At 39.3% G+C, this 21,014-nt stretch overlaps 1 protein-coding gene across 3 annotated transcripts in view; it reads right to left on the minus strand.

Moving 5' to 3' along the window:
- Positions 1-932: 932 nt before the first annotated feature.
- The window catches only part of SYNPO2 (synaptopodin 2), a 79,145-nt gene continuing 59,063 nt past the window's right edge, over positions 933-21,014 (minus strand). For 2 of the 3 annotated variants that reach the window (XM_005533146.3, XM_088056238.1), the window contains 2 exons: positions 18,563-20,748; positions 933-6,876 (listed from right to left, as the gene is read on the minus strand). In XM_005533146.3, the coding sequence (XP_005533203.3) occupies positions 6,319-6,876; positions 18,563-20,748 (2,744 nt within the window). In that variant the 3' untranslated portion in view covers positions 933-6,318. Of the gene's footprint in view, positions 6,877-12,991; positions 14,414-18,562; positions 20,749-21,014 lie in introns of those variants that run through there. The other variant, XM_088056239.1, reaches the window with a different exon arrangement.

The raw sequence follows: 21,014 nt of genomic DNA on the forward strand, positions 1-21,014 counted from the left end.
GTGCTGCACATTTCTGTGTGAGGTGAAGTCCTTGCCCTGCTGGCACAAGCAGTAAATTAGTCAAGCTCCCATTGACTTAGCTGGTATCAGGATTTTGCTCCACATGGTCAAAGGAGTTTTGTTGCCTTGTTTCATTCTTAGTAATTTTTTAAAATAAAAGTTTTCTCAGGGCATACTGATTCAGTAGGAAGATTCATTAATTTCTACACTAATCTTTTAATTTTACTGCCACATGGAAAAACTCTTGGGGTTTTAAACTGCAGAAGGAAGTAAAGAATGGTGAACTCCAGAGACATAGTGGAGAAAGTAATCTTGAACTTTCACAAACTCATGAAATCATGTGGATCTGTGGTGGGGAATCACTTGGAAACTATAAAATTTACCCAGATGGATCATCTTCTTGAAAGTATTCTATTTTGCATACAAGTAATTCACTAGGGAGTTTCAAGTCCTGTGTTTGTATACAAACTATTTTATAGGCAAAATATTTGCATTTAAATTTAACTGTCTTGAAGAGAACTACAAATCAGAGTAGCTGATGAGCACCTGATCAAAACTACTGAGTTTATGCTTAGAAGCTCTTCTGTTAGAAAAAGTCCCCAAAACATTAGAAATACCACATAGTTAAGAATATTATGACCTTATGTTGATTCTTGTTTTTCAAAAATAATTGACTTTCTGAGACTAAACTCAAGTGATCCATTGATATTTGCATGATTAAAAAGAAGATGACTTAGCAGTTGTTTATAATATAAAGAGTGGCAATTTTTTTATAGCTGCCACAGTTCAGTGAGGTTGTTCATGCTGGGAAACTATACCAATTATAAAGAAACAATATAGAATATATAGAAACAATGCATCCATTATTCAGATTTTTAATTCTGTAAAGCTTCTTAATTTCCATTTTTGCCTTGGACAAATTCTGCTTGTCTACAGCCTGGTTTAAATTATTTACAACATACAATATTTTTTGTCCAGCAGTTAGCACATCGTTCCTTTGGTTTCCTTATTTATAGGGAAAAAATTAGTCACAAACCTCTGCAGTATTTAGACAAAGTTACCCTTGAGTTTTGATTTAAAGATAAAATTAGATTTAGAGGTTTATCAACACCTTTTTTACATGTGTCAGTGTACTGTAACCTTCCAGCTGTTTGCACTGCAGTGCAGCACAGTATGTTCTCCTAGCTCTCCATTAACATCTGTTAATTGACCATTACCTCTCTTTCTCCATAAAAAACCCTCACAACTTGACATGCATGCACACAAACACTCCCGAGGTAATTTTGTTTGGAGTGTGAAATGCTTAAGTCCTTTTTTAGGACTGAAAATATGTGAGCAAACACCAGACATTTTCCAGCATCTTGGGCGCTGTTTCTGACTCAGCAGTAACACAAGGCTTCTTTTTAAAGTCCAATAATATATCCAGGGAACAATTTCATAGCAAAAAATATTCAGTTTGAGGAAAACCAGACACTGCCCTGGAAACATCCACCTTTCTGGACTTAAAATTCCTCTTTCCACCAGCCTCACATTCAGTAAGGGAGCAGTCTGCCACAGTGGGGTAATTTTAAATGCTCTTAAGCATTGATGAATGCTCCAGAAAATCGAGGGTATTCCAAGAAACCCAGGGTACATTCTCTGGAGAGTGAAACACCCTACAAAACCTATGACTGTTCAACTGGCAGAGAGAGTTTTAATCTGTTGCCAATTACTGAAGTCAAGGGAGTTATGTTAAACTGTGAATCCGGGTTATGCTTGCTTTCTTTATGATGTGTTTAAGAACTTACCAAAGAAGAATGGAAATGTAGCCACGGAAAGGAATAGTACTGGGTCTCTTGTAACCTTGCAAATCCTTTGTAGAGCAAAGCTCTTAAAATGCTGTTGAGGAGCTTTTTCAGTTCCCCAAGTTTTACATGCATCAATCATTTTTGTTTTACTGGGGACAAAATCCTGCTTGCTTTACAAATGCAAAAACTGCTTTGGGATTCGTTTCATGTCTACAGTGAAAATCTGATCTGGCTTGCCACAGCTAGACTGGATATGGTGGCCTTATTTCCTGAAAAGCTATTTATCCAAATAGCCTGCATAGTGTACAGACCGAGTTCACAATTTATTCACAATATTTATTTCATGTTTGAACAGTATGTTTCAATTGAGAATAAACAAGAATACAGCAATGAATAAGGAACTAATCAGAGGGTTAGGTGCAAGTAAAGTAGACAAGTAAGTATAGTGAGTAGATTTTAGTAGCAGATTTTTGGGGTGAAATGTTCAAACAATAAAAATAGCTCTTTTTGTATTATTTAACCTGGGTAGACTGTGCTTCACTGCGTTTCCTTCCTCTGCTTAGTCAGTATGGAAATGAAATTCCACTAAATTTGATAAGTTGCCTTTTGACCTGATGCTGATTTAAGCTTCTAGAAGCTCATACCAGCAAGAGGTCACTGACAGGCAAAGTCAGTGAGTCTAAAAATGGTGCAGAAAAAAAGAGATTAGGTTTTACTTGAGTTCAGATTATTTAAACAAACAGACAAGAATTTAGGGGAAAAAAAATTGTGTTTCTCATCTGATTGGTCAAATCGCTTTATTATGTGATACAATTTACATCGCTGGCATGCACTTTGAAATAAAGTGTCCTTTGCAATGAGCAAAAGTCTTCAGAAGTGAAAAGTCTTTTATAAAGATAACACAGTCTCTTGCTACTAGGCAGAAATGCAGTGTGAATAGATATTTGGTTGTGTTAAAGCACACCAAAATGAAAACAAACTATGAACAAGAGTTGTGAACATCATCATCTAACATCACTAAAGAAACTAAATTTTCAGTTATACTGTGTATTCAAATGCTCTGCATGTTAACAGAGACACCTCCAAGGGTGAGCACAAAGCCAACGATTTAAAATATTGAGAGAAGTTTTTCCTCACATTTACTGAGCAGATCTGTGCATTCAAAAGCAAATGTATGAAATTCTTGCGTTAATATATTCAGAACTCACACACAACAGTCACAACTATTTGATAGAAAGATGCAGTGGAGGAATGGGGTGAAGGACAGAAAGTGAAAAGTGCCGTGGGGTCCTTCTAAAGCTCTGATGCATTAATATTTCATTTACTGGTCCAGGTCTGCTGCTATCTTCAAAATCACTACATGGTCTCAATCTGGATTTAGCCTGATTTCCTTCTAAACAAGGCTGTGTGATCTGTCTGCATGCCTGCCCTCAAGTCTGCCCTCCCATTAATAACTTCAAAAATGTTTATTAGTTCCATTTCTCTGTGGCAGAGGAACAGATCTCAGAGACAATCCATTGCCCACAGACTTTGTAAAAATGGTGCTGGGGAGGCCAGATCCATTTACCAGTGTTGCTATTGAGGGAAATGCTGCACTGGGAACTCATTCCATATTAGATATGGGAGAATCCACATGGAAAAGGGAGCTAAGAAATCCTCAGCAGGAGGACAAAAAAAAAAATAAAAAAAATCTGGGGTAGGGCACATTAAACACTCAAATTAATCTACCATAAGATACAAAGCTACATGTAACTCAGAGTCAGGAATTCTTATGTTCACAGAAGTACTCAGAGATTAATTCCTTATTGTGAACAGAATGAAATTATAAGGCTGCACATTTTTTATTCTAGAAAGGTTGGCAAGAAGTCCATGATCTTGTCTGAAACTCTTCACTTCCATTTTTGTTGTGTTTTTGGGGTGGGGAATTAGGGCTTCATCTTAGAGAATGTTTTTCTGTAATGCCATGTGATCACAGCATTAAAGCCTTTCCAGGGATCACTTTGTATCATAACTTTTTTTTGCAACATCAACATTTAAAAATACTTTTGGCAATTTCTAATTGCATGTACCTTAAATTTAAGCACACACTTGCTTCTGGTAGATGCATGACCTCAGAATTCACAGCACTAGTCTCAACGGGAATGTAAAAATTAGGTGCTCAATTCTTAGAATTAAAATAATGATGTTGGGTAAAAATATGCCTTAATGCAAACTTATTAATCTGGTTTTCTGTTTAGTGATGTAAAAGAAACAGTTAAAAACAGAAACCTGAACTTGACCTAAAAACAGGAACTTGTTTTGTTATGGTAATATGGACCACAGATCAGCAAAGTATGTGAGAGGCATGCACTTTTCAGAATGTAGGCCTTCTGTGAAATGCATATGCCCTGGTATTTATTGAATAATTAAGGTCTTGATGACCCTGAACTTTAAATTTCATTGAATTTTAATTTGATTTATAATTTAACTGAAATTAAGTGAAGATTTGGCATGTATTTCTAGGGCAATAGGGTTAGATCTGAGGATAAGCCCTCAAGGCTAAGGGGACTTCCACAGCCCCACTGGTGGAATATTCCCAATTGTGATAAAAGAGGACATTGAAGGCCTCTGTGAAGAAACATCTATTTTTGCCTGTGTGGCAGGAAAATTTACTCTGATTATGTGCATATATAACTCTGAGGTGCAAAACTCATTTTCAGGTTTATCATGGCAGCCTTGTTCATGTCATTTTTCTAGATCACTTTTGGGTTTTTTTGCAAATTTATATAGTGAAATAAATCTGTAAAGTGCTATAGCAATATGATCCTATTCGGAAGATTTACCACTCTCGCATCTTCATTTCCTGACTGGTCAGAAGGATCAGTTGAATTTGAGGGAGACTTCTGTTTGGCTACAGAATTTCTGCCAACTTAAACTCATTAAGGCTATATTTTCCCTGTAACTATTTGCTTTTAGGGGATGTTCCAGCTCAAATGAACTTGGATTTAATTTTCCTTTCTCCTTCATACCAATTACATTTTATAACTGCTATAAGTGAAAATTCTTTGCAGATGGGAATAGTTTGTACTATATTTTTTCTTACCACATATATGCTTTAGTTCTTTCTAATCTAATCCCTTCACTCCCAGTGACAGCCTTACTGCAACTAAGGATAGTTAACAGTGCTTCTGCAGTAATTTCAGCTGACTGTGCTTGACAGATCCTTCAAGAATTCCCCACAAAATAAGGAGGATTGACAGCACTTTGTAAAACTCGGGGTGCTCATTTAATACTTTAACAACATCTAAACTACCCAGGAAGCTTGGAATACACACATTTTTAGCCACATATTTCTACTGTTTAAATAAGCTGCAAATGCAAGGTATGTCTCAGAAGCAAAAATTATTCACCATCCCTTCACATCCATCAACATCACTTAGGTATAACCAACCACCCAAATATTTGTTCCTAGACTCACGCCGTGCACCACGTATCAGAAGCCCTCTGTCACGTACCAATTTCTACATAGAGCAGGGACTGTCCTTGCTAAACAACTTATCTATGTCTTCCCAACTGAAGATACAACTCAAAAGCTTTCTAAACATTGAGCTACCTCAGAAACTCAAATAACTGCTCAGCCAGTTGGATTACCAGGCACTGGAGCAGTAAATGCTCAGCAAATAGTGCGTTTCTCAGAGAAATAAAGGCTGTTCAGCCTCTGACTTGTTTGATAGTTTATTACAAAAATATCATGCAATCCAGTTTAAATACACTCCTCATCTCTTTTGTTGTTCAAGTATCATGGTATTGATCTCTATTAACAATGCCTTTCTTCCTGGTGTTTTCAGGTTAATTATCAAGCTGTAAAACTTCACTGAAAGTGTCCTGAAATCCGCCTGAAATGAGTGACTGTGTACGATTTCCTGTATCTACATGTTGTGGTGATTCAGGTACCATTGCCACAGATGTATTTTAACTGTTGCCACAGTAAAAGTATTCACGGATTTACTTTCTTAGCTCATTATAGAAATGCAGTAAAAAAACCATATGGCAAATAAGCCACTGCTTCAAAGTCTTCCACTTCCATTAGAACTTATGCAAATGTGACTATGTTTAGTAACTTGGAACTCATGTCAAACATACTCAGAAAACCTACAAGATCCTGTAAAATACTTCTTGGTTTTAAAATGCCCTTATTTTACTTTTTTTCCCACTTTAGCTTAACTGCAAACATTTTTGCTGTCACTTTCTACATCCTTGCTAGATTTTTGCATCGTGTACATGGATTGACCCACTTTGATCTCCTCCCTCACCCCAAGAAATGCGTGTTTTTGCCTTTTGACAAACAGAACTATCTTAGGTGTAAAACTGAGTCTATTCTAGAGGCTGCTAGCACTGCAGACATGTGAAAACTGTGCTCCATTCAATTTTTGTCTCCTCATTTTTTTTACTTCAGAGATCATCAGGCCAGCAAGAAACTTTCCTTCTCCAACTCAAATCTTAGGGCTTGCTGAGCTGGAGGAAGGGAAAATGCCCCAGGCCCTTGAGCTGCTCATGTTGGACGCCTCCATCCCCTTGGCTGTGGGTTGTAGTTTGAATCAGCTGTTGACAAGCAGTAGTCAGACCTGGAATCCATGGATAATATATCAGGATCCGTTGTGGAGCGCTGAGTGCAGTAGGGATACTGCAGCTTAGGGCCAGCCTGGCTGGGGGCAGACAGGGAGCTTTTTCGGGGTGATAGAACCCCCGACTGCTTCCCTCCTAGTAAGGCTACGCTACCACTGGGGGCTGGAGGCTCGTAAGAAACTTTAAGTTTCCATTCATCTGGTGGCTCAGGAAGCGTTTTCCTGCGAGCAGCCGACACCACGTTAGCAGCAATGGATTCCTGCATGCTTTGGGGACCAAATGCTTCATCCACCAGGCCAAGGGGAGATCTGGCTGCTGCTTCCCAGGGAGTCAGTCTCTTGCCAGGCTTGTCAGCTGCTGTGTCTGGCTTGCTGAAGTAGTCAGGGGCGGGCTGAAATACAAGAGGAGAAGTAGGAGACATGGCTCGAGGAATGAATGAAGAAGGTCTCCCAGGAAGCGATAATGAGCGGCCACTGCTTCTTCCCTAGGGAGAGAAAATACCAAATACAATTACTAACCAGCAAGAAAGGAAGCCCCTTCTCTTCACTTCCAAACTGGAACAAAAGACTCTGAAGGCATGTGAATCCTGGCAAGTCCCTTTTTATGTCTACGGGTATCTTTTAGAACTAATTTACTGGAAAGACAGGAGGCAGAGAAAGAAACAGGAACAAAGGCACAGCAAATGGAATTTTTGAGGAAAGTAAGCAGACCAAAGACAGGCTTTTCCTGAAAAAGTACAGTGGCATTAGCAACTGTGCAGCTTGCCCACTACTTAGCTGGTGTGCGTTGCTCTGAAAAGACCGTTCTTAATGCAGAAGGGAGTCATGTTGTGACAGTTCTGTGTGTGTTTACAAGATTCTAACATTAGGCACAGCCTAATTTATTTGATAACAGGCTCTGTCTAGGACATCTGTCCGAGAACGTATCTTTGGCAATCTCCTTTTAAGAAAGGCTTTTCTTACTTGGAAATTATTAGACTTATCCTATTTTTTGGTGCCCCTTTTTGGGGCACAAAAGTGAACACAAGCAATTAAAGTCGTTAATGCAATCGTTCACTTAATACCCTTACATGACGCTACTTTTGGCTTCTTTAAAAGGCAATGCCCTCAGAATTTCAGTACATTCCGACCCACTTATAGGAGCAATCCATTCATTTTTGACAAATCCTAATCTTCTTAGTAATGCAGCACTTTGAAACAGAAACTGTGTTTGTGAGAAGGTTCTGCTGCAGCAGTCATTTGGCAGCGCACAAAGCAGGTACAGCTTGTCCCCAAGCCAGACCTGCTCTCTGTGCCACACAAATTATGTGGTTCTTAGAGCTTCTATAAAGGTGGTTCCTAAATCAGCGATTAACACTCATTGATTCATGTCCTCAGGCTTAAATGCCTTTAATTCTGAAATCTGCTGTGAAATTCCTGGCTCTTTTTGCCAGAGGCTTTGCTAGAATCAAATCTGAACAACACTGCCCAGTGTTATTTTTCCTAATGAGCTTCCCAAACTTGAAACACTGTGAGCATGAGCAAGAGAGCAGTCAACCAGGTGTGTGACCGTTCAAGGTCTAGCAAAGATTCACACATGAACACATGTACATTTTAAGTTTTTCTGCCACAGGATCTTGCTGCATTTAAGGAACTTGAATGACCACTGCTTCAGGTTTTATTTCAGGTAATATCAGCCCTCTGTATGAGAGATGGAAACTGAGGAAAAGACTTCAGATTTCATCATTTTCAGTCAGTTTGCTTGTATTTAGCCTGAATCTCTTTAAAAAGGTGTAGTGACACTCAGAGGTTATGTCATGAGAGTTTTGACAAGTTTCACAACTGATGCTTTATGACAGGACCATCCTTTCACCTCTTAGCTATGATCAGATATTTCCAGTTTGCATTTCCAGAGAGGAAACTCCTCAATATTATTAATCCATTCCCCCTCCTCCATGTTAGCAATTAATCAGATAACCTAAACCACAAGAAGTTAAGTGGTAATTAAGAATATAAAGCAATTGAGAAGATAAGGTTGTGGAAAGGGATGAGGAAGTTGATCAAATAGGTTCACCTCATTAGTCTACTTGTGTTAGCTCCTCTCAGGAGGGCTCTAGAACAGAAAAGTTCCCCTTTTTCAATGGAAATTCCAGTTCAAATCCCTGTGAGTACTTTGTAGGACTTCAGAGATGCAGAGGGAAATTATACTGTTGAAACAAGTGTTGGATAAATTATCTGGCTTTTCAAGACATTTAAATGAAGCTACTGTTTATCTGTCCTGTTCAGAGAAAAACTCCAGAGTTCATCAAGTTATGGAAGTATCTTTTTGGTGTAACCTTAAGTTATAAAGCAGTAACTGATTTTCTTTGATAGAGTTTAATCAGAGAATGATGAGTTACTAAATGTGTTTCACTTAGTTGATAGGGTTTTATCAAAAATGAATCATTTTGTTGAAGTTCTGGTGTGGGTTTCCATTTCCTGCTTGATAGCTTGTTTTTAGAAAAAAAAATTCTAAAGACTTTTAATATTACCTATAATAAATAAGCTGAGTTTTAACTTTCAAATTCCAAAATGTGAAAATGTACATCTGTTTCCTCTAGCTTTGGTAAAGCAAGGGTAATCTCTGCTTCCATGAAGTAAGGACTGAACAGTGTGAGGGTCTAACTAATATTTATCTTCTTGGACTGGGAGAGGACAAAACCTGTGAGGGTAAATAACATTCCAGAAGATGATTCACCTGGAAGAAGGCTGAAGTATATGGGAAGAACCTTGTCCATTCCATAATGATCTGAAGGAATTTGAGGAAGAAGTTAAGAGAGATCCCCACTTATTAATTAACAGATTACTTTGGTGTTCAGCTAACAAACACAGATTCTGGAATTAGAGCAACTTCCAGTCACTAGAATTTGTCATTCATCTGCTGGACAGCAGCAGCCAGACATGCTAATACTTTCTAATATTTCCCCTTTATATTTAAATCTTGGAGATACATCTGTTGACAAGTATGTACTAGAAACAATGCACAAACCCCAGACATAGTGGAAAATATGAAGTGTAAATAGAGAATAATTACTCTCCCCTCTGTCTCCCTTAAGCTATAAGAAAATAAAAAGAGGGGTAGAGATTTTCCATTCTTCATCTCAGAAATCAAGGGAGGAGAGAAAAGTGAAATGTTACCAGAATTATTACTTTATCACATTTTGTATTCCTGTAATCTTCTGGTAAAACATTCAACAGAATGTTGAATTATTATGCAGTAAGATAAACTAGAACCCTCTACACTAAATTAATTTGTTAATTTGTTAATGGATTAATTTGTTCTTTTCCAGTTTCTGGATGTTTTCAGAGGAAAAATCCTTTTCTACAATAGTTATTGAAGGGAAAGTGATTCCTAAACGCAAAGAAGAAGAAGAAGAAAGGCTATTTAGAGCTGTCCTTTGCAATCACAGAATCCTGACAGCTGCTGGGTGCTTTGGGTGTTTGTGCAAACAGATTAAACTGTTTAGGTTAGGTTTAGATTAACACTGATTTTGAAAATGCAAACTAGTTATAAACTGCTCACTAAAGCAAACATTTATGGCACTGCAAGAATCTCTGATATTTATAAGATGTATGTCAATATAAATTAAAATTTATATAATATTACTTGCAAAAGTAACTATTTCCATATATAAGCAAACAAATGTAAAAGCAGTACTTAGGTGTGTGCAGGTATAGATCTAGTAAATGTAAGATGGATGAGTGTGACTGATTGATTCAATAATGTCTTAATCAATAGTCAGGAAAAATGGGTTATTTGTAACTTAGAGCAATTTCAATTTTCTTGTTAATTATGTAAAGCTCAAAGACAAAAAAGAACAATACTTAGGTTCATAAAATAGTGCAAATTTTAAAGGCAGGAGTCAGAAAGGTGTTTTTTTTTTCTTTTCCAGACTAAATAAGAATGCATAATACTACTTAGTGAAATGATTTCCCAGCAGCTGTTTTTCTGTCTCAGGTGGCACATTGCAGTAAGAGAAAACTCTGTGTGTGTGTGTGTTTACAGGTCACAGCTGCCTTTTTTCCAGTCAAGGAGACAAAAGCGGGACTCTGGATAGTCCAGTGAAACTCTCTCCACATAAACTCCTCCCTAACGAAGTCACTTGAAAAAAATTAAACCTTGGTGTCTAAGCCATTAAAGCAGTTTTATTTTTATCTTTTCATTATGGTCCTGGTATTTAATCCCATATCAAAACACATTAAAATCTGAGTTAACAATAGCACCTGGATGCTGTTTACACAGAAAGGGGACAAAGGAGGAGGAAGCAGGTAAAACAATTGTTTTATCTCAAAAAGTGACTCTGTCTTTATAAAAAGCCCAGAGCAATGCATTTCTCCTTTGGCTTTCTATGGGCTTGTAATGGCCACTGCAGTTAGAGACTAAACCACTGGGAAAATGATAGGACAAAATAAATAATAATGAATTTTTATGCCTTAAAATTATTTTTTTCTTTCCATTTTTTTCAACATGAAAGAAGCTCTTCAGCTTTCTTAACTGAGTATGGAAGGGAGACATATTGTTAATATTATTATAGTTTGGGGATTTTTTTGTCCCAAAGCATTTAATAAATTTTATGTAATGAAAAAATAATTTCTCTCTGAAATGCTGCCAGCTCTGCAGGAAATGCTACAGCTATTTTACAATACAGCTACCAAAGATTTTGAAATAAAATGGGAAAATAATTTTTATTTGAAACTCTAGAAATATTTTACAGTAGACTAAAATGGGAATGAAGGAATTTGGCTAATGGCTGGGGAAGAAGGGAATATCACCTGTCTAACAACTAAAACCTTGTCAGTGGCTGTACTGAGACCAGGAATAGATTAGAATCACATAGTTCAGGCCTGATCCTGACTTCCTCAAAGCTGTCTTTTCAGGGTTTGATTCTGAAAATTTATAGGGAAATTTTGGACTGGAATCTAATTTATTCTAAATTCAGATAATTTCTAAATGTGGTGTTATTTCAGGTGAGAAGAATTCAAAAAACTGAGGCAGTTACTGTCAGCCATCTCACATAAGTTCTTGTGGCAACTCACATAAGCTTTGTGACAAATTTTTCTTTGGAAAATAAAGTTCTTTTTAGTTGTCAAGTAATGGTAGAAGAGGAAAGTAAATGATTAGAATTAGGCCTTCACTACTGCAAAATGCCTGTGTGGTTAAAAGACGTAAGACTACTGCTAATTTGCCATAAATTATTTAGTTAGCTCACTTTGCACCTGTGCAAAATGAAAGAAAATCAACTGTTCATTATCATTTAATCTTTATCCTTGTGCAGTTCTCAAAATACAGCCCATTTATGCCTATAGAAAGCAAATGTCTGAAACTTTTGGCCATAGACATTTTAGATTACCTTGGAATAAACTGTTTATTTCTTGTAAGGAAGAATATTTGCTGCCACCTTCTGGATTTTATATTGCACAGCTACCAGAGCAAAGTCTGCCCTCTTTTCTGACCTTTCCACCTTGAGACAGGGTACCACTGCCTTCTTTAGGACTGCTCTGACACAAATCTTGGTGTCTGAAGCATCCCATATTTCAGTGTAAATGTCCCTGTGTGTGAAAATTCATGCTGAGAGCTGTTCCAGCCCCATATCCTACGAGGCAGGAGGGTTTTATTCATTCCTACAGGTACCTGGTGGTTCAAACCCCCTGTTACAGCATGCTCCATGATAGTGTTCCAGGGCTTGTTTTGGGTCTTAAAAAGCTACCTCAAAGCAATGCTAGTGAAGTTGGAAGGTCAGCTGTGCCAAAGCTCTGAAATAAAAGCACCATTGCCCAGTGCTGATGCATTTTGATTACATTTCAGGATTTCTGCCCCACCAGCGCCATTTCAGGGATTCGTTTAGGAAATATTAGGGTTCTCTAACACAGGAGCATATTGTAAAAAAGGTTGGAATTCACAGCTGGTCACTGAGGATTCCCTTTATGGAATTCCACCTGGAGTCTGTCAGCTGTTAACACTCACAGAGGGATGTTAAGGGTCACATAGAAAAACTTGTGCTTGTGCTGCTGGGCTCTGGAGATGCCTTGAACTGCACACCCAGGGTTACAGAGTGTCCTGGTGTCACTGCTGCTCTCCCCCTGCATTATTTACTCATTTGTAGAATGCACCAGTGAAAAGATGAACTTCTGAATGGTTTTGGGTGCTAACAACAAAAATCTGTAAGAAAATAATTCTGTATGAAGGTCACTTTTTGAAGAGTGTGCATTGAGTAAAGAACAGTGCTGAGCATGGGATGATGTCAAGACAAAGCAGCAAAGAGCTGTTTGTCAGATGGGCATCCCCGTGTGGAATCCTACAGCAAAAAAAAAGCAGATAAGACATAATTGCAGATGTTCTGGCCACATGAACACCCAAGAAGGTTGGATTAAGCTGACACAGGCAACAAGAATTCCAAGTGCCTTTGCTTTGCGATCCAGACCATAGCGTTTAATATTGTTTTTCTCATAATTTTATATACACAGTGTCAGTGCTTGCATCAATAGTACTTCAGTACTCTAGGAAGAAAACCAAGTGTACCCAGGTGCCAGATATCTTTTGTTTGCAGTATGGAGCCATGTACCAACAACAACCTGCATAGAGAGGCTGTGAGAAGTAGTATTCTCACAAATCAAACCCAAAAATCAGTAGCAGTTATTTATGGTTTTGGGGGAAAAAATAATCTTTCTTTTAAAAAACTGAAAAGATTTGACCATAGGTTTTCATTGTATGGAAACTTTAGATCATAATATAATTGTGCTTAATTCTTTGCTTCTTCATCAGTTAAAGCTCACGCTGAAACTGAGTGTTGTGCTCCATGTCACCCTTTGTAATCCAACATGCTCCTGTGATTGGGAATGTATTTCACTTCTTGTTTCACTTATGTTCCTCCTTTTCTTCTGTTTGTTGTATGTTTCTTAAAACCATTACAATCTGCTGTTTCAGATCTAGATGGAAACATCAAGAGAAACACTCCATCTGTTCAACAGTTCAGTCTTGACACCTATTTAGAAATGACCTGGTTATTTTCAGGTTATTTTATAGAATCTTCTCTTTTAATTGCCTGTAATTATGAGGGTAGTCTCTGGTTTAAGATTTCTATCTTAAAATGTACAAAAGAATAAGGATTCTTGTTTGAAAATACTGGCTTTACATTAACTCCCCACACAGGAAGCCTTCCTCCAGATAGTCAGTCTGTAAGTTCACTAAGTTATTTTCTCATAGCTGAGTTTTCTCAGCCTAAGGGAGAAACCTGCACAGATGTTTTGCATGCACTTCAATTAAAAAGTTTGTCAAGATCAGTACAACCAGGCATAGATTTTTCCTTTAAATGCTGTGGAGGATAACTGGAGACTTGATTAGCACATAAAGTCTTTGCCTGCCTTACTTAAGGAAGCAAATATTAAACGCATGAGATTATTGTCATATGGTTTGTCTTAGCTTGTAAGGGAAGAGTTCAAGTCTGCATCTGTAGAGATAATTTCAACATAGAGCTTCAGGATTTTTCCTACTTTTTAAATCATTTGATAAAAACCTGAAGTGTTTCTTTTAGTAAGCAATGAGCCTGAAAACCACTTGTCAAACATAACTCTTGAGCGATTCCAACTCCTCTTTTATGTAATGGCATGCAAAAGTAATGTCTATTGTAAAATAAGACCAGTTGTTGTCATGGGTACTGTGAAGCTGTGATGGTGGCACCAAGACTGCTGTGATATTACCAGGCTCCCATATTTTCATATTTAGAGCTTCTGAATCCACAGGTTTTTCAGGATTTGTCAAGTTTCTTCTTTGTATAGTGTTTCCATTCCAAGCTGAGCAGAGTCATTATAAAATACCATTATGCCAAGCTGCGTGATTAAGATTTGCACTTGCCGTGCCAAACCACCAAAGCAATCAGTGGAATCCCGGGTGTTTGACTTCAGGCAAAGAAAGCTGCATCATGTAAAGAGGCAAGACTGGAAGAGGGAATCTTTTTAGAACCAAAGGGTTTGGAATTTTAAAGCTAGCAAATCTGGAAAAGGATCCTGGAAAAAGAGAGGAGAGAGATTTTGCATAGTGTTAGTTGTTGTCATTCCCCTGCCGTTCCCCTGCCTCACAGTGTACAGAGTATTCCCCACTCCAGAACAGCTGGAGCAGCAGCACGTGATGGTCAGGCTGGGTCTTTGTTGAGCTCTTATCCTGAATAAATGATAAACAATTCTCCTTCCAGATCGCATCACCTGGTGTCAAGTTCTCTTGATAACTGCTTTATAACTGCTTGGTAAACTGCTTGTAATCTTTTATCAGAGTTCAACAAAAAATTCAGCAAAAGTCTGGAAATAGTCAGATGTCTCTATATGCAGAATAGGTGAGCCCCACTCACTGATTGTTCTTTTAGCTTCAGTATTTCAAAATCCTTTGGACAGGTATTTTATCCTGGGTAGTCACTCTTTTTTTGTGGAGTTTTGTCCCCCTATCTTGCCTCCCTCTAATCCCAGTAGTATTTAATCTCAAAATTGCTACTCTGCCATTTAGGCCCTGATTTTTCTATGTGAACCACACACAAGCTCCACACTTCCTATTTTTTATTTTTATTTGAGTCTGCTGATACCTCAACCTCTTATTTTTTGTTTCTTCCTTAGGAGAGCAGAAAGCAAGAGAATGAGGCTTGTAAGAGATGGTAACATTTACATTATAAATGTTTCTAGAGGAAAAATTCAATGAAATCTCTTTCTGTTTGTTTCATAATATATAATTTTTTGGCAAGCAGGAACATGGTAAGAGTGATTCCTCTAGAGAAGGGAGGGGGAATTAAGCAGTTCTGAGCTAAATTTTGTCTTTTATCTTTGCAGCAGAATTTTGAACTTTTTGTCTGAAAGCCACTCATCTCCAAAACAAAACTTTTCAATTCAGTTTTATAGTAAGATGTTCATAACTGAACCATAAACTGAAGGTATATTAACCCTTGATTGAGGTAGCTGTTTTTATGAAAAGGCTGTCTAGAATGTGAGATCAAAACTGGTGCATTATAATACTTCCAGTCTGTGCTGTAATTAAATGTGTTAAAATAGTCATAAACCACTTAAATTCCTCTTTTAATGTGAACACACTGGAAGTATTGTTACTGGTGATGGCTTAAAATTCACTGTTAAATATGCTTCCATAGCAAAGACAACAATTGCATCTTGGCAGCCTTGCCATATCATATAAAATAATTCTAATAGCTTTTTCAGAAAACCATTTACAAAAGCTCACTGCCCTTTCCAAGTGAAATTTCAGATGGCTCCTCTACACAAACAAGTCATTTCCTTGACATTTCAGCTATGTTTGACTTTGTCTTTAGCTTTTCATCTGGATCCATGACAATGAGCAGCTCAGCTTTCCTCTAAATGTCTGCTTCACGAGAGATTACATCTTGGATAAACCTGTTACTGTAGGCAGACCAGTCTTTTGAAATATTAACAAGAATTAAAGACTCACCTGATCAGTAAAAAGAGCCTTGAAGCCAAGTTGGATCCAAGTCCCATGTGTGTAGAATGAAGTGTATGTAAGAAATCTGATTCAGAGTTGGGCTTTGAATGAGATTTTCAAAAGACCCAAACGTGGTTAAGAGCACTAATGTCATTGAGACTTTTCTTTTTAACCCTTCATGGAGCTTTAAAAATCCTTCTGTTGCTGCTCTAGGCCATATGAAATACTTGTATTTGAATCCAAATGTGATCAACTTTTCAGCATAAATGCACTTTCTAAGTTCCTGTGTCTCGTTGCCACAGGCATCAACACCAACATTTGTTGAGGAAGAAAAAAGCTGCTATAAATCTCATTAGGGAAATATTATTTTGGTGGTGGGATGAACAAGTACAGATGCGTGATTATAATTTATAGATGTGCTTTACAGGAGGAGACTAAGCAAAAAAAACATGGAAGGCAACATGAGGTTGATTGGATTTCTGTGTCTCTTCACAGCACTACTTACCTTTGGTGGGGGATCTTTATCCCAAGGACATATTGGTGTCTTAAAGGCTACCTAAAAATAGTGTGTGCAACTCCAGATTGAACTTGGGAAGAGGGGAAGAAAGGAGGGAGGAAAGGGGTGAGGAAGGGGGAGGGAGGAGATTTCATATTAACAGGCCAGCATAGGGAATAAACTTCACCCAAAAATATACTGGCAGTCTGTGCATAGAAGTGAAACAAAAAAATAGCAGCCAAACCAAAAGAAAAAGCCTCAAACAGACAGAGAGGAAAGGGACAAGTTTAATGATAGAAGAAAAGTACAGATATTGACAGTGGAAAACAGGTAGAAGGGAGATCTTCAAAGGACTAAAATATTGCTACTTTCTATTTCCAGGTAAATGCAGTATAAATATTCCTTGAGTTTTCCAAATTGTTTTCCCTCTGAATTTCCCATTATTTTTTCTGAATTTTAAGGGGGAGATAGACCCCTTGGTCATTTTCTTCTAATGCAGTCAATATCCCAATCTAAAATTTGAAGGGAAGAGTAGAATTTTGGAGGTCCAAAATTCATAGGAGTGTTTTTTATTGGTTTGATTAGAGTTTTAATTCAGCCTGCTTTGTGCATGTGCAACCAAATGCATTCTTCTCATCTTTGATTGCAGTTTGAATTATCATTATGGGACCAAACCACAGAGATTTTATTCATACTTAGGAATGTTTTCTTTGTCAAGATAGTTCTAGAAACCCTGCAATGATATACAAGGTCCATAATCTGGTCTGTAACTAGCTCAGTGATAGTTTAAACAAATATACCAACAGATTCTGCCATCTTTATTCACAGAGTTACACTTTAAAGATCACACCTGGGATGGATTTTGATTCCCTTAGTTGTGAGGAACAGCACCTTGTTTTAGCCCTAGCACCACTGATGCTGATGAAAGCCATGCTAAACTACTCAAATATTCGCTCTATATTCACTGCAGGATTATACAGTACATTTCAAGACCACAGGCTCTTAAAAGTTTTCCCCAGTAGCAGTATTTCAATCCTTAGTCCCCAATACGACAAGTAAAAGATAAAAGGATAAAACCAGAGTAAAAAGAGTTAAAGTGGGAAGAAGCACTGTAGAGGCCCAAGAGAAAATAATGAAAAGTGTACAAGAGGCTAGTGGGAAGGCACAGTCATAATCATGATTTACTGGTAATTTCTGTGGCACATAGTACTCTGGGAGCAAGAATCAGCACTCTACACTATAGGCAGCCCTCCAGCTCTCAGTCACTGCTTTCACAAGAAACCAGTGCATTACATTGCAGCTGCAAAACCCAGCTCACCTCTCTGACTGCTCAATAATTTTGATTTACAGGCTTCTCTCATACTTGCTGGGTTCAAGGCAAACTCTGGCTAAAAATATGCCTGCATGTGGGATGTGAAATTTCCCCAAAATGGGAAATTTGAAACAATTTGTCCAGGTGTCTTTCCACCTCTTTTTAGTCTTCGTAACACTCCAGCATCTCTTACAGCACGTTCTCTGTGAAATCACAGAGGCAATTCATGATTTTGGATCACAGCTGATCCACATAGCTTACAAGCTAAGCCCCTGGCTGATCAATCAGATTCTTGTGGAAGGACCTTTGAGCCAGGACAGATTCTGAATGAATTCCATGAGGCTCTGTGCAGGCTAAAGGTCTATCCAGTTGCATTCTGCTAGTGATCAGTCAGAGTCTAACAATGTATCTATTTTATGCTGTGTTAATAATAGATATTACTATTAGTTAATAAGGCACTTCTTTAAAAAAAAAACAACCACCAAAGTCCTCAAATCCCTAGGTAATTAGAACACAGTAGAGGAGAGGGACGGGAAGAAAGCTGTTCTCTGTTAATTTGACATACCAGGGAATATTGCTCACTGTTTCTATTGTTGTAGTCCTACAGCAAAAACTTAGTGTCCTGCTCACTTCACGCAATGGTACCTCTCCATTTCAGGATGGCATGTCCATAAAGCACCTGCTAAAATGCATGAATGTGCTAAAATTTTCCATCTATTTTAATTCCTTTAAAAAGTTCAAATATTTTGGACCCAGATTTGAGGTGATATATCTGACATTCTTAAGTAAGCTGAGGAATATACCACTGGCACAGTCTGTGTGCCAGGTGACCACTGCAAACCAGTGACTGAAAGCAAAACGGACACTAAGTTTCTGCTACCGGGTTTACTCTTGAATAACCGATGGCTTCCACACCTGTGCAGTGACGCCAGCTTTCTTGGCTGAAAATTTTGGCCTCGGAGCAGTAAACAAAGAGGATGTGGTGGTTTCTGGCTTAGAAAACGCAGAGTAGCCTGTGGGTGAGTATGATTCATTTCCCGGGAGAGAGGCGTTTGACGGGAAGGAAGGTTGGGAACTGTAGGCTGGCACGGAGTACACCGAAGAAGGCCGGGCCCTTGTAGGAGAGCCAGCACCAGGTGGAAGGTAGGTAGGTAAAGGCAGTGTTTGCTTTGAAGTGGACAGCTTCGATGTCTGCTTCATGGCAAGGCTTTCCTTAGGAGGTTGGAAGGTAAATAAAGATGGATCGAGTTGATATGGTTGATGTTTCATAATATCCAAAGCGTTGAGACCTTTCTTAGGTTTTCTTTTTGTGTTTTTGGTAGCAGCAGCGGCCTTAGAGGAAGGCTTGGTAGCAGCAGGAGGGTAGGACGGGCAGTGGATGGGATTATAAGCGACGGGTGGAGGTGCTCGGACATTAGGTGAATATTTCCAAGAAGCTGGTAAAGATGGAGTTGGAGATGAGGCTCGTGCCATGTTTGCCTGCACAGTCTCTGAATCCACCACGTACTTCTCCATTCGGGAATGCCTCCTGGCAAACAGCTGTGCTCCTTTCCCACTCATAGCTGGTGGCATCTCGAAGGGAGGCTTTGTTTCTCCAGCACTTGGGGTGACTGGTGTTGCCTTGGGAGCAAGGTTTGGACTCGCCAGGCTGGCCTGAGGCCCTTTGAAAGGACCGGCAAGGTCGAGAGTGCTTGGGGGATGGACGGGAGAATGAGGATACTGTGGAGATTTGGGTGGTGCAGGATACGCTGCCTGAGGTGAGGATGGTGCTGGGAAAGAAGGAGGCTTGTTGGAAGCCGCAGCTGAAGGTGACCAAACTGGTGAAACTGGAGTACCAGCGGAAGGAGACACCTTGAGTGAAGGCTTTGGAGCAACAGGAGGAGGGGCCTTTTGTTTAGATGTTTGAGTCTGCATGAAATTGCAAGCTTCTGCTCCCAAACTGAGGTAGTCTTCTTCAGGTCCTGACTCAAAACCAGCTCCGGTCCCTTTTTTGCCCTCTGCATTGTGTACAAGGGACAACAGGGCAGGATTAGGACTTACTTTGGGTGCGTCTTTGAAGTTGAACATAGGTTTGGAAGTGCTCCTTCTCTTTGCCTCCTGCAGTATCCCGGTTCTTTTGGCTGGCACGGCAATCCTTTCATCCCTGGACGCGATGTGTTCCGTGGGCTCGGTGGCTGCCCACGCGGGCGGGGCAGCCTTGCTGGCCACAGGAGCTGAGACTGGTCTGTAGAAAGCCTCAGCGGGTGGGCTGACAGAGCAGTAAGGAGGCGGTGCTGCTGCATCCGAAAGGGGACTGGTGACATTTCTTACGGGTGAAAATGGTGCAGCTGCTCGGTTTTGAACTCCAGAAGGGAAGGGTTTCGCTGTTTTATTCAAAGATGCTGCCTTTTGAGTTCCAGAGGATTGAAACGAGAGGTTTGTGCCAGGTGCTAAGCCAAAGCCATTTTGTTGTACCGCTTTGCTGTGATTCTGGCTCACGTCTGTGTAGCTTTTGCTCACACAGGTCTGCTGCCTTGACATTTCCTCCTCTTTTGATTGATAGACGGAAGAGCTCACTTTCTGGAAGTTCTCTGTCACGGTGGTTTCCCTGTGCTCCTCTGTCTGCACTGTGCTTGCCTTCATCTCCTCCTGCTCCGCCGTAATCTGATCCATCCTCTGCCTCCTCTTGGCAAACATGAGGGCCCCTTTCCCTGTGCTGTCTGCGAGCGTCTGCATCTCCTCTCCACTTTTTGTCTTCTTTTCCACCTCAAGCAGACCACTGTCCCAGTCAAACGTCACGATCTTACCGTCCTTGTCAATGTCAGAGAAAAAATCTTCATCTATTTCCGACTCACTCGTTGCAAGCAAACTCACCTCAAAAGTGTTTTCCTTGTCCCCCTCTTCACCTTCACCCTCTTCCCCCTCGTCCTCGTCACGTTCTAACTCCCCAGTCCCGTAGCTGACTAAAGTGTATTTCCTCGCCCTTTGGCGGCGCTTCTTGAACATCAACACCCCCTTGGAATTGGGGTTGGGAGCTGCCGTCAGCAGCAGTGCAATACTTTTACATTTAGATTTGGCTTCTTTGACCTGCTTCTCCGACAGGCTCTCGCTTCGCCGGAGCCCTGTGGAAAGAATCAAAGTGCACATTAAGTTCATGCGGCCCATGAAATCACAAGTTGACTAAGAAGTGTATTTTTCTGTACTGAAATTTATTAAATATGAAAACATTTCTTTTGTATGGCAAGTTCATTATACTCTAGCTTTTCTCACGGTGTCAGCTGTGTTATAAATTCCATACCCAGCATTCCTTGGAGACACACCCATGCAAGTTCAAAGGCTGCATCACTTTCTTTAGGACTCTCTTAGCTCAACAGGAACATTACACATG

The sequence above is a fragment of the Pseudopodoces humilis genome, chromosome 6 (assembly GCF_049639895.1).
Source record: "Pseudopodoces humilis isolate 2021_Gansu_Grassland_sample_001 chromosome 6, ASM4963989v1, whole genome shotgun sequence".
In the NCBI taxonomy this organism is placed as follows: Eukaryota; Metazoa; Chordata; class Aves; order Passeriformes; family Paridae; genus Pseudopodoces; species Pseudopodoces humilis.